The sequence below is a fragment of the Lepidochelys olivacea genome (assembly GCF_965140295.1).
Source record: "Lepidochelys olivacea isolate rLepOli2 genome assembly, chromosome: 6".
NCBI lineage: Eukaryota > Metazoa > Chordata > Testudines > Cheloniidae > Lepidochelys > Lepidochelys olivacea.
Genome location: NC_140416.1, coordinates 14,681,875 through 14,695,604, shown reverse-complemented (window position 1 = coordinate 14,695,604; position 13,730 = coordinate 14,681,875). Strand labels below are relative to the sequence as shown.

At 47.2% G+C, this 13,730-nt stretch overlaps 1 protein-coding gene across 3 annotated transcripts in view; it reads left to right on the top strand.

The window, feature by feature from the left end:
- LOC311521884 (NACHT, LRR and PYD domains-containing protein 12-like) overlaps positions 1-13,730 on the top strand; it is a 214,173-nt gene that overhangs the window by 58,653 nt on the left and 141,790 nt on the right. For all 3 annotated transcript variants that reach the window (XM_084630573.1, XM_084630571.1, XM_084630572.1), the window contains one exon: positions 13,472-13,642. In XM_084630573.1, the coding sequence (XP_084486699.1) occupies positions 13,472-13,642 (171 nt within the window). The remainder of the gene's footprint in view (positions 1-13,471; positions 13,643-13,730) is intronic.

The following is a 13,730-nucleotide window of genomic DNA, read 5'->3' as shown; positions in this document are numbered from 1 at the left end:
GGGCCTCAGACAGGCCTTAATTGAAATCAGGTGTCCCTCCTTGACCTGAGGTAACCCCTTCTCAGCTAGTAGGGAAGAGGGCCTTTAACATTCTGGAGCTAATGTAACTACCTTCTAGCACTCTCTTGTACGGGTGTATACTTGGTGCAGTTCACCTCTGTCCCTGAAGCCTGTCCCTTCTGTGGCGTGAGGGAGACCCTGGCACATGTGTACCTTCAGGGCACCAGGTTGCAGCCCCTCTTCCAGCTCCTCCAGAACCTCTTATTGAGGTTCTGGCTGCACTTTCCCCCGCACTTGTTTATTTACGCACACCCAATCCAAGGCCCCACAAAGTTGCGGGACCACCTCGTCAACTTCCTCCTGGCCATGACCAAGGTGGCCATTCATAACACAAGGGAGAGGAGGTTGGCTGTGGAGGGGGGCCCTGCGACTGTGGGGCCGTCTTTCGTTCTTTTATCCGCTCACGTATCTGGGCAGAGCTCCTCTGGGCAGTGTCAGCTGGCTGTCTCGATGCCTTTGAGGATCAATGGGTGCTGCCGGGGTTCTGTGCTTGGTGTCCCCTTCTGGTTTGCTTGTTTTAGCCCTTTGAGCCCTACACCTGTTCCCGTGATTTCCTTTGTTGTCCCCTGAACTTGGTTGGGTTTTGGGTCCAGTAACTCCTCCCTAGGCTGGGGGAGGGGCTTTTAGCAGTGGGCGAGCTAGCGCCCACCCACATCCTGGCGTTCAAAAGGAGCACCCTCTTTCAGCCTTCCATCCTGACTTTGTCATATATCTCCCTCCCCCCGCCACAGACACACACACACTCTCAACACCACAGGGTTTGGCTGCTTGGGCTGAAAAACATTGTACCCGTGACAGGTGGTCAGTGTTGCCATGTCTGATCCCTGATCTGTGCTGCACCCTGAAGTGGAAGGGTTGTAACAACATGAACCATCTCGTCACCCTTGCATTTCTTTCTTTGTTCTGGTACATCTATTTGACGGGGACATGGTCAGTGATGAGGGTAAACCTTCATCCGAGTAGGTAATATTGGAGGGTTTCCATGGCCCACTTAACAGCACGGCATTCCTTCTCTACCACAGCATACTTTTGTTCTCTGGGCAGGAGTTTTCTATTAAGGAATAGAATTGGGTATTCTTCCTCTCCTACCATTTGAGAAAGTATGGTCCCCAACACGACCTTGGAGGCATCAGTTTGTAGTAAACACTCCTTTTCAAAGTCTGGGGCTACTAGCACTGGGTTACTGTAGAGGGTGGGCCTCAGATCTGCAAAAGCTTCTTCAGTGGCACTGGTCCATTTTACTATGTCTGGGCCTCGGGCTCTTATCATATCCGTCAACGCGTATGCTTTGGTAGCAAAGTGGGGAATGAATTTGCCTGTAGTATCCAACTATCCTCAGGAATGCTCTGACCTGTTTCTTCTGGATCGGTCAGGGACAACTTTGATTCACCTCTAACATGCTCAGCTGAGGTTTCACTATGCCCCTCCCCACAATGTAGCTGAGGTATTTGGCTTCTGCTAGCCCTATTGCACATTTGGAGGGATTCGCAGTGAGACCCTCCTTCTTCAGGGTATCCAGTACTGCTTCCAACTTTTCTAGATGTGTCTCCCAGTCTGGGCTATGTATGATAACATCGTCAAGGTAAGCAGCCACATACTTGCCATGTGGATGCAACAGTTTTATCCATGAGCTGCTGGAAGGTTGTGGGAACCCCATGGAAACCAAAAGGGAGGACTGTGTACTGGTACAATCCCTCTGATGTCCAAAAGGCAGTCTTCTCTTTGGCTTCTTTGGTCAGTGGGATTTGCCAATAACCTTTGGTCAGGTCAAGGGTGGACAAAAATCATGCTTTTCCCAACTGGTCAATTAGCTTGTCTATATGAGCTATGGGGTAAGCATCAAACTGGGACACCTTGTTTAATTTTCAGAGGTCATTGCAGAATCGCATGCTGCCATCGGGCTTAGGTACCAAGACAATTGAACTGGACCACTGACTATGGGACTCCTCAATGACTCCCAGCTCCAGCATTCTCCCAACTTCGGTCCTGATCTCCTCCGTTTTTGCCTTTGGGATCTGGTATGGCTTAACAGGCACCTTTACTTGAGGATTTGTGATGATATGGTGATGAACCTCTGTGGTTCTGCCTGGCTTCTCCAAGAACACGTCATGGTTCCGTCCAATCATATTGATGGCTTCTGCTCATTGTTCAGGGGTCAATTCAGGGGATATTCCCACCTTTCCCTGAGGTTTGCTTTCTTGGAGTGGTATCTCTAGGGTGACCAGATGGACTTCCCTGTCCTGCCAGGATTTCAATAGGTTGACATGGTAGATCTGTTCCAGCTTCTGGAAATCAGGCTGTCGAACCTTATAGTCGACCCCCCAATGGCTTCTATTACTTCATATGGCCCCTGACATCTGGCCAGGAGCTTGCTCTCTGATGTGGGCACCAGCACCATTACCCAGTCTCCCACCTGGAATTTTTTGGCCATCGCCCAGCTATTGTAATAGGTCTGTTGGGCCTCTTGTGCCTTCTCCATGTGTTCCCACGCTATGGGGGTGACTTGGGCTATTCTGTCATTCATCTGCATCACACGCTCAATGATGCTTCTTCCCTGGTTAGGCTGTTCTTCCCAGCCCTCCTTGGTGATGTCCAGTATGCCATGCAGGTGGTGACTATATAACAGCTCAATAGGAGAGAACCTGGTTGAAGTCTGGGGAACGTCCCTTGTAGCAGGGTATCAGGCTATCAGGTAAGATAGCAAGGTATCCCAATTTTTCCCATCGTGGCTCACCACTTTCCATATCATGTTCTTCAGTGTGCTGTTAAAACGTTTGATGAAGCCATCAGTCTGGGGGTGGTATACTGACATTCTTAAGGCCTGTATGTGGAGCATTGCACACAAGTCCTTCATCAACTTTGACACGAAGGGGGTTCCTTGATACGTCAAGACTCTTTGGGTATCCCCATCCTAGGGAAAATTTGGATTAATTCCTTAGGTATCATCTTGGACATTGTGTTTTGTAGGGATACGGCTTCTGGGTGTTGGGTGGCATAGTCCAGAACAACGAGCACACTCTGATGGCCCGGGATGACTTCTCCAGTGGGCCTATCAGTTCCATGGCTATCCTCTTGAATGGGACTTCAATAATTGGGAGAGGTACTAAAGGGGCCCTCAAGTGCGGTTGGGGGCCATGTAATTGGCATTCTGGGCAGGAGGCATAGTATCGTTGGACCTCCATATAAACTCCGGGCCAAAAGAACTTCCATAGGATTTGATCAAGGGTTTAATTTACCCCTATATGTCCTCCAAACAAATGACTGAGCTAGGTCCAACACTGCCCTCTGATGCTGTCGAGGTTCCAAGAGCTGCTCCACCTCTTGCTCTTGCAGTCAGACTACTCTATATAATAGGTCCCTTTTTATCATGAAATACAGCCCTGGGCCTTTGATTTTCCCATTCACCGGGACCCCTTCATCTCAACTATCTCTTTTCTAATGTTATTGTATAGTGGATCATTGGCCTGATCCTGCCAAAAATTCTCAAGTGAGGGTCCAATATGCCCAAATTCAAGGGAACCTACTTCTGTTTCCCTGTCAGGGTTGGTCTCTGTGGAACTGGGTCCAGCTTCTGGCTCATTGACCCTTTGTGTGCTCCCCTGCCTACTGGACCTCATTTCTTCCCTGCAAGCACATACTTTTGGTTCTGGGCCAAGATCTTGGTTCCCAATTTCTTGTCTGTTGTCCTTTCTCACCTAGTCTTCCGGGGTTTCCCAGTTGTAGAAAACAAGTCCTGGGCTAATTTACAGAAGATCAGGAGGGGGCTAGTTACTGGAGCCATCGTATCAATCCTGGGATCGCCATCCTCCTCTGACTCATCTATGGGGAGTAGGCTTCCAAACCCTGAGAAGTCTCGTCATATAAGGACCGGATATGGGAGTTTCGGGACCACGCCCACCAACACCCTTGTGGTATTCCCCTGGACCTCAGTTTGTACAGGGATGGTCGGATAACAATTGACAGCACCATGAACACAGGTTATCCTGGTGTGCTTGGCCCGAGACAGCTGGTCCTGCCCCACTAGTTTCCCTGAGACTAGTGTGACGGCACTTCCGGAGTCCACTAATACAATGGTTTGTATGTCATTCATCCTAACTGATCACGTGTATCTATGGAGGGCCATTGCAACTCCCATAAGATTTATCAAGCCACAAAGATCTTCATGATTCCCCAGATTCCACTGCATGGGCTCCTCCACATTAGGGCACTGAGTGGCTATATGTCCTACTTCCCCACAAGCATAACAGCTATATCCTTCTTGAGGTATCCCCCTATTCTTTGGGCTAGTGGGCCTTACCCCACGACCCTCTCTCCCCATGTCCCCAAGTCCATTTGTGGCCTCAGGTTGCTCTTCAGACTCCTTCCTCCCCAATATAGTTCTGCCCGGTGTTTCAGAGACCCAGGCCCTTGGGGCAGGGACTGGCCTCTTGACCTGGCATGTCTCTTCCCTGGTAGTCTGAGAGAGGTCTTTGGCTGTTAAGTGTCTCTCCACAAGGGCAATTAATTCATCATAAGAGGAGGGGTCATTTTGCCATCCTGGTACCTCCACTCATGGAATCTCTGGGCCCTTATAGCTGTTGTCACCTCAGACCTCACTAGGATCTCAGCCTTCAATTGGGGGTAATCGGTAGCTGCTTCCCCTGCCATGTCATACTAGGCCTTCTGGGCCTTCCCACACAGGAAAGGAGTGAGGATGCTGTCCCACTGGTCTCAGGTCCGAGCCTCACATAGGGCCTTTCTCTCAAAGGAGAGAAAATACACCTCCACATCATCATCCACTGTCATCGTCTCTAGGTAACTGCTTGTCCGTAGGGATCGTGTCCCATCATTGCCATGCGTCATAGTGGTCAGAGCCTTCAGCTGGCTCATGACCTCCTGCAGGGTGGCTCGATCCTGGGCTGCCTGGCTCTTCAGCAATTGATTTGTTTTTCTGCTGTAGCTGTACCAACTCCTGTTGGGCAGCCATCTGGACCCTGGTAGCCTCTTGTGCTGCTGTGGCCTTCACCAGCGCCCTCACTACATCATCCATTTTGGAGGTGAGGGTGATTTACCTTGCCCTGGGACGGTTTGCCATGAAGTCTGTCCCACTCCTGACATCACATGTGGCAAGGCATCTCCTTCATCTTGGCAGATTTAGTGCTTCCCCCTCAGATGATGGTGAGCCTAGGATAATCAGCCCCACTCATGGCAGGGTTTGCCTTCCCCCTTCTGTGCTCCCTTGGTCGTATTTTCAGGGTAGGCCTGAAGGTTGGCCTAAGGGTTGATCCTCCGCCAAACAAAAAGAAAACAGTCTCATAAACAAAGAAAACCCAGGGGGCTACCTTTCACTGCCTCCTCCCTGGTGCAGGGTGTCACCCTGTTTGGTTTCTCTGGGGAGTCAGTCCTTCCCCTATCAGGTCTCAGGTTTGGCAGTTTCCCCTATGGGAAGGAGCCCAGCCTCCCACTGTGGAGAAGCTTATTTCCCTATTGCCACTAGCCTGGCAGCAGTTTGTCTCTCTCTTCCCCCTTTTCTCTCCCCAGAGGAGGGGTTTTTAAAGGCCTCGGGCAGGCCTTCATTGGAATCAGGTGTCCCTCCTTGACCTGAGGTAACCCCTTCTCAGCTAGTAGGGAAGAGGGCCTTTAACATTCTGGGGCTAATGTATCTGCCTTCTAGCACTCTCTTGCAGCCTTCCTGCCTGACTTTGTTACAATAGATAACCCGAACAGTGTATGAGTGTGGGCATTTGTAGTCTTAGTTAAGTCCTATGAAACTGAAGAAAGTACTTATTTCAGGTATTTAAAATACACCATATAAGAAATTATTTAACATAGCAATTTTTAATAAAAACATAAACTCACTTCAAAGAGTAGTCTTTAGACAGGCAAATTAATGAATATAATACTTTGCACTTTCAAATTAAATCCCTTAACTTTCTAAGTCCAAAGCGTACAATGTCTTCTCTACAAGCATGTGCAGTCTAACCAGTTTGGTGTTTAACTAGTAGTACATTAAATTGCAAGATCATTTTAATATCCCATAAAATTATTAATCCTATGGCAATGCTTTGACAAAAAAATCAATTTATGCTTGAGGCTCATGACATTCTTTTGTAGACTGGTGTTGGTTTGCTTGTTTTTGCTCATGTCTTTGTTGTGCCTGGTTGCCTGCAGATGTGTTATCTCAGAGGTATGAAAGGCAGTGATGCGGGTGTGAGAGCTGAAGCAGAGAGATGGGAGCTGAGGCAGATAGTGGGTGGAATCCTGGCTTCAATTAAGTCACTAAGAAAACTCCCCTTGACTACAGTGGGGCCAGAATTTCAATCAGTGCATCTCCTTTCAGTGCATAGAGTTATATAGAGAAGACTGGTACCTGCTGATAGTAGGTGGGAAAAATTTAAAGGTTCATCCCCCCAACAGCCTGAGTCATGCTCCTCCCAGGCATGACCTGCCCTCTTACCCTCAATGGTCCCTCCCTCTAGCTCCCAGCTGTTTGCTGCCGCCTCTCCCCGCAGCCACAGTTTGCAGCTCGTCAGCTCCAGGAGCTTCTGCACAGGGAGGGGACCCAGCTGGCAAACCCTGGCAGAAATTGGTGGTCACATGTTGCCAAAAACTCTGGTGGTACAATAAGGATGCCAATACTGGACGTAGATTGAGAATCCAGCCACACCATCTTAAGTCCCAGGTAGCAATTGATCTAGGTGCTGCTCAATCTGCAAGGAGGCGATGTCCATTTGGGATTTGCCATGATGGTGATAATACAGCACTATTTGTTATACAGATGCTGTCTTAAAATTAACTTGCCCTGTTAGACTCTTGGTATCAGGCTCTAAGAAGCCACCATTTCCTCTTAGTTATGGGGATGTTATTTCACAAAGTGTAACAGCAGTTACGTATCGCTGAGTGATAGTCATACTTACAATTGTAAGCAAATGCTCATGTTTTTGGTTGGTACTTTAGTGGGTAAATTAAAGTAAACTCTCTGGGTTAGAGAAACATGATCATTCCTATTGTAGCTCCAGAACTGATTTTAAAAATGACTGACCAACACAAAAGTATTCTTTCCAGCAAGTTAAAAAAGTATGGATTGGATGAATGGACTATAAGGTGGATAGAAAGCTGGCTAGATCATCGGATGCAATGGGTAGTGATCAACAGCTCATGTCTAGCTGGAAACCAGTGTCAAGTGGAGTGCCCCAATGGTCATTCCTGGGGCTGGTTTTGATCAACATCTTCATTCATGATCTGGATGATGGGATGGATTGCACCCTCGGCAAGTTTGCAGATGACACTAAGCTGTGGGAGAGGTAGATACTCTGGAGGGTAGGGATAGGGTCCAGAGTGACCTAGACAAATTGGAGGATTGGGCCAAAAGAAATCTGATAAGGTTCAACAAGGACAAGTGCAGAGTCCTGCATTTAGGATGGAAGAATCCCATCCACTGCTATAGGCTGGGGACTGACTGGCTAAGCAGCAGTTCTGCAGAAAAGAACCTGGGGATGACAGTGAGCAAGAAGCTGGATGTGGGTCAACAGTGTGCCCTTATTGCCAAGAAGGCTAATGGCATATTGGGTAGCATTAGTAGGAGCATTGCCAGCACATCGAGGGAAGTGATTATTCCCCTCTATTCTGCACTAGTGAAACCTCATCTGGAATACTGTGTACAATTCTGGTTTCCCAGGTTTAAGAAAGATGAATTCAATCTGGGACAGGGGCAGAGAAGAGCTACTAGGATGATCCTTGGAATTGAAAACATACCTTATGAGAGGAGACTCAGGAAACATGGCTTGTGTAGCCTAACCAAAAGAAGGCTGAGGGGAGATATGATTGCTCTCTATAAATACATCAGAGAGATAAATACCAGGGAGGAAGAGGAGTTATTTAAATTAAGTGCCAATGTTGACCCAAGAAGAAATAGATACAAACTGGCAATCAACAAGTTTAGGCTTGAAATTAGAGGAAGGTTTCCAACTATCTGAGAAGTGAAATTCTGGAAGAGCCTTCAAAGGGGAGCAGTGAGGGCAAAAACCCTAACTGACTTCAAAACTGAGCTGGATTAGTATACGAAGGTGGTGGTATGATGGGATTGCCTACAGTAGCATGCAGCCCATTGGGGACTGCCTGTAGCAAAAATCCTCAACTGGTAAACATGAGACACAAGACTGGGAGGGTTCTGAGTTACTACAGCCTATATGTCAGAAAATGATTATGGCTTTGCAGAAGTACTCATTAATGTGACATAAAGGCCCAGAATGGAGCTTCTTAAAGCAGCTGTACTTGCAAGGGCCTCTATAGATAGTGAAATCAGGGAGGAGAAAGAGTTTGGCTCCAATACTACCCATTTCAAAAACAAAGTTTGACAAGCTCAGATAAGAAACAAAAAATGGCCAACTATACAACAGCATGACAAAGTAATTCCAGAGGGCTGGTCATGGGAAAAATCCCAGGTGCTCCCAACATAAACCCATATTGGTGCAAAATATATTGTAACATCACAGGTATTGGAAGGAATGAGGTGAGACCACGTTCTATACAATACAAAATATCATGAGCCCTGACACAGCAGTGCCTGTTTCCCCTGGAGCTGGTGACAGGCTGCACCAGTACCATATGAATGCTTTGTTTCAATTTCCCATTCCCTCAGCCTCTCTGTTGCCATGACCCCCTGCAGGCCAGCCACTGGGGGAGAGGAAGCTCATTACAATTTAATAATAGAGATGAAATTGCTGCACATGGTGGGATTGTATATAAGGGATGCTGTCCTAATACCATACAATATGAAATGCCAAAAATGCCATGCATAACGCACAGCTGTAAGTGTCAATATGGGGCTATTTTATGAATTTGCCAGGGGGCCAATGACATTTTAAAACTGAAATGTAACAAACTAGGTTAGCCAAGTTGAAATGTGTTGTAGCCAATGAATTTAATTAGGAGAACCTCTTATTGAGTCCAGGGAGCGTTAGCAGACTAATTTTAATGCTAGGTTCTTTTCAGGTCAGCTTTTAATTTGAACAGTATTTCTCAGATAAGGATACTTGGGGCTCTTGACTGGCCAATAGTTTATTAATTCCCCCAGAACCACATACCTATGTCCGCAGCAGTTCATCAGTCAAGTGTTCAAACAACAAATGTTTTACGCGTATACTGAATACAAAGTGCATTCCCCTTCATTTAAATCCAAAAATAAAATACAAAAATATCATATAAATCTGTCCCCAAATGACAGTGTTTTCCTTAGACGCTGTACTCTCCCTATAACATTTGGACTGAAAGGGAAACAATCCAAGGGGTGTATATATATAATATTTCAATATTTCTAGCCTCTAGGAAATCTTAAGAGTATGAGATCCACTTCCCAGTGTGCTTTATGGTTTCTAAATCACAGAAGGGGAAGTTTAAAAAGGTGAGAAGAGATGGAGCAGAGAAATTGGGCAGAGCAGCTTGCAGTCATGGGGATATATTTCCATCTGCCAGTAAATAAGCACATCCTAGATTGGTATTTAGTTCTGATTTTAAATACCACTAAAGAGCTTTAACAGTGGCCCTGCATTAATTTGCCAATAGCCTTGTATTAATTTGTCAGTGTCAAAGATGATCCCTGTATCTGGTCAAGAGTGTGGGGTTTTATTTTTTCCCCATCTGCACGTGTCAAGAAGATTCCAACCTTTCCTTTCAGATGCAGTCCTAATCACAATTCTGGAGCTCTTTATCACCTTGAAATTGAATTACTGCAGTGTGCTCTGTTTGGGATCATACAAGACAATTCAGAAACTTCAGCTAGGGTAGACTGTAGATGCCTGTTTATAAAGTGGTACATTGACACATTTGTGCTGTATTGTCTGCACTGGTTTCCTACTGATTTTATGCAAAACGTAGAGGTCCCTTTTTCATCTATAAAACCTTAAATGGAATGGGTGATGGATGCTTGAGAAACCACATCTCTTCTTATGCAATATGACAGCAGATGTAATCAGCTGAAGAGCTGACCTAACCCAACCCTCTGCCCAGCCCTGAGCCCCCTCCCACACCCGAAACCCATCATTCCCAGCCCCAGCCCCACCCCAGAGCCCTCACCCCCAGCCAGATTCCTCATCCCCCCACAACCCAACCCTCTGCCCTACCCTGAGCCTTCCACACATACTCCGCACCCCTCAGCCCCACACCATTAATTTTATGTGCACCAATATGGAGGTGATTTATCACATCTCCTCTATATTGGTGTACATAACAAGATTCATTCCACATATGAGTGGGGAAAATTAGAGGGAACAGTGGTGACAGTAGTTGTTTGTAGGTGTTCTAAGTGCTCTTACTCTCCTTCATCAGCACAGAAGATTAAGGATCAGAGTTGTAAGTGGAGGCTTTGATTTCCTCTTGTGTTTCTAGGAAACCTCTTTTGCGAAGGGACAGAATTCTGAGAAGGAGGGGGTCATGTTATCCCTGATGGCCACAGAGCTGAAGATATAGTAACAAAAACATTTTATAAATGGGGGTAGGTGTCTTCTTGTTTGCATAGCTTCATAAAAATTGCAGAAAGAAAACTGTTCTCACATCAGTACCATCTACAAATGATGACTTTTTTTTTGCATTATATGGTACAAGCTCACATTGTTGTATGATTACAGACTTTTGCTTTAACAAAAGGAGAAAAAAAAGTATGGGAAAATGCATACAGTATTTCACCTGGGTCACTTTTCAAAAACAGTACTATTTTGAGTAAATAGCTGCATTATCAATCATATTTAGAAGATTTCTTCCACTTCTGGTGAAAATTAAACATTGTTTTATGGCTGGGCTGGTAATCTAGTGAAAATAAAGAGTTTTCAGTCCTGCTCCAAGTGTAAATCTGCAAGTAAACTTAATCATGGAGCTCCTAATGCAGCCATCTCTTTACCATACATCACAATATGACATATTAGCAAGCCGTCCTATTACCAAATTCCAGATGAAAACAATGAATGCTCTTGTAATTTTGATATGAAATGTATGGCAAATTTTTAAAATACTGGAAATGGCACCTGACATTTCAAAAACATCTGAGTCAGTCCAACCTTCCCCATCCCTCGACCCCCATACTCACACACACTTGAGGTCCCTCAGTTCTAAGAAACCCATTTTGAATTTTTGTTTTCCCTTCCAACAGCTCTTCAAATGTTTGCTTGGGTCTGGTCTGATCAGTAGTTAGATCTTTTTGAATTCTTCCAACACACTTTAGCATATCACAATAGGTATCACAGTGAGAAGCCTCATCAGTAGGTCAGGCCCTTATGTTCAGTACCTGATTGGTAAGTAGCTCTTACCTCAGCCTCAGCCATGAGAAAAACAGGGAGGGAAAAGAGGTCATGTTGTTTAAAAAAATGGGGGCCCTTCTGATACTGAGAAACATGAGGGGCTAAGCACAGCTCTATGCAAGAGAAAGGATGGCTGTGTCATTCAATTGCTGGATTGAACTCAAGACACTCTGTGTGACCTTGGGCAAGTCATTCAATCTCTTATGGATCTCAATTCTCCATTTGAAAAATGAGAATAATAATATTTCCTTTCCCTACCATTCACCTGTCTGGTCTGTTTAGATTGTAGGATCCTCAGGGCAGGGTCTATCTGTGTGTACTGTTGCTCCTTCTTCTCGCACCAGTGTCCTGTTCTGACACCAGCATTACCCTCAGCCAAGTGGTGGCGGGCGTCCAGCACATTGCAGATCAGAGGAGAAATCAGTGACAGGGAGTCTGGGTAAACTCTAAGTGAAACTTGTCATATTTACATTTATTCACCTGTTTTGGAATGAGAGCGTCACACAGCAGAGGCTCCTCTTCCAGAGATCTGAGCCCAGCACCAAATTCCCAAAGAGAATCTCTGCCTCCAAAATGGACTCTGATCAGCACCCAGGGCAAAGAACAAACTCTACTACTGTTGGCACAGCTATGTCCTTCCCAAAGCTTACCCCCAACACCACTCCTCATATGGGGGGTGTCTCTCTTTTTTATCTCAGTTGGGTCCTTCTTTAAGAGTCATGTGTCCTCTCCCCAGTTTGGCACCTTTTTCTCCTCAGCTTCTCATTTGCCTTCCCTCCTTTCTTACCTTTACATTTTGTGGAGCTTGTCTCTGTTGCTTCATCAGGAACACCCTCTCCCCACCTCCCCAGGCTAGGGCGTATCTCCATACTTTCCCACATGGCTCTACCATGATGACTGAACTTGGGGGTCCCACAGGGAGTGGGGGCTTCTCTCCCTAATACAAATTCAGGGCTCTTTTTCTCTATCAAACATTAGGACTTCCCTCCCCTTTTGGCGGAGCGACCATATTTTGAAGGCAACTGTAGTGATGGAGGAGGCCATGCAGGTGACAGTTGCGATGGGTAGGGTGTCTCTACATGTGTGCAAGATTTGGCAGCTGTCGGGGGTGCAGAGGGTTCTCGGTGAGCCCTGGAGGGAGGGAGGAGTGGCAGTATGTGACAGCCATGCTGGGGGCTGGTCATTGAGATGCACATGGTCATAGCCAAGCTGCTGCCATAGTTCCACACTCCGGTGGCTGGCAGCTCTGCCAGGAACCCAGATTCTGCAGGGAGGGACACAGAATCCAGTGGAAAATTTCTATTGTAATAACCTCACCAGTGTTTCTGGAACAGGCCCTGCCAACAGGGTCACATGGTCACCCTCCTCTCAGGTGCTCTTCTTCCCCAAACTTTGGGGATCCCCCTGGTTGTGGGGCTGGTCTCCTCTTTGTCTTCCAATCCCCCCAGCCTTTTATCCTTGGTCTCAGAGGAAGGTGGGTGTGATGCTGCCAGTGCTGGGCCTCGCAGCTGCCTCCCACCCCAGGCCTGAGGCTCAGAGCTAGGGGCAGAGACAGGAGACGCCTGTGTCCTGCAGGGGAGCAGCAGAGCCAGTGCCGGGGGCGCAGAGGGCCAGGATCTCCCAGCTCCGCCGGCTCTGAGCCTGGCTCCGGTGAACAGGGAGGAGCCTGCTCTGATTGGGTTGCACCATTGTGGGGCTGATCAGTGCTGAGTCCAATCTGATTGGCTGAGAGCTGGGTAGGTGGGAGTTAGGGTGGCCAGACAGCTGCCCCTTAACTTCTGGTTGGTTAGTGGAAAGAGTGAGGGGCGGTGCTTATGAGGACACCTTACCCAGAACCGTAAATCTTGTTGGTCAATGGCAGAGGTTTAAGGATGGGGGGGGGGTGTCTGGGTCATTGACAGTTCTGATTGGTCAAGAGTCATGTGCAAGGGGTGGGGCTTAGGCAGGAAATTACACCCAACACTGGTTCCTCATTGGCATAGGGTGGGGGTTGGGACAGGCGGTGGAGCAGGGTTTCTACTTCATTCTTCAGGTGGATTGGTCAGGGAGAGGGGCTGGTGGGCGGGGCCGCCTGTCAGAACATCTGTGACGAGCCCCCTTCACACTGTGATCCCCCTTCTCTGTGTTTCTCTCTCCTGCAGCTTGGGGGGTTGTCATCTCACAGACACTGACGGCGGGGCTCTCACCGCTATTCTCAAAACCAGCCAGAGCCTGACAGAGCTGAAACTGCCTGATAATAAACTGGGAGATGCTGGAGTGCGGCTGCTGTGTGAGGGACTGAAACACCCGAACTGCAAACTGCAGACGCTGGAGTAAGTAACATTTGGCCGCCTCTGTGTATTTACAGGTGTCCTCTGGGTAAAGTGCTTGACACAGTGAAGATGGTGGAGGGGAGGAGAT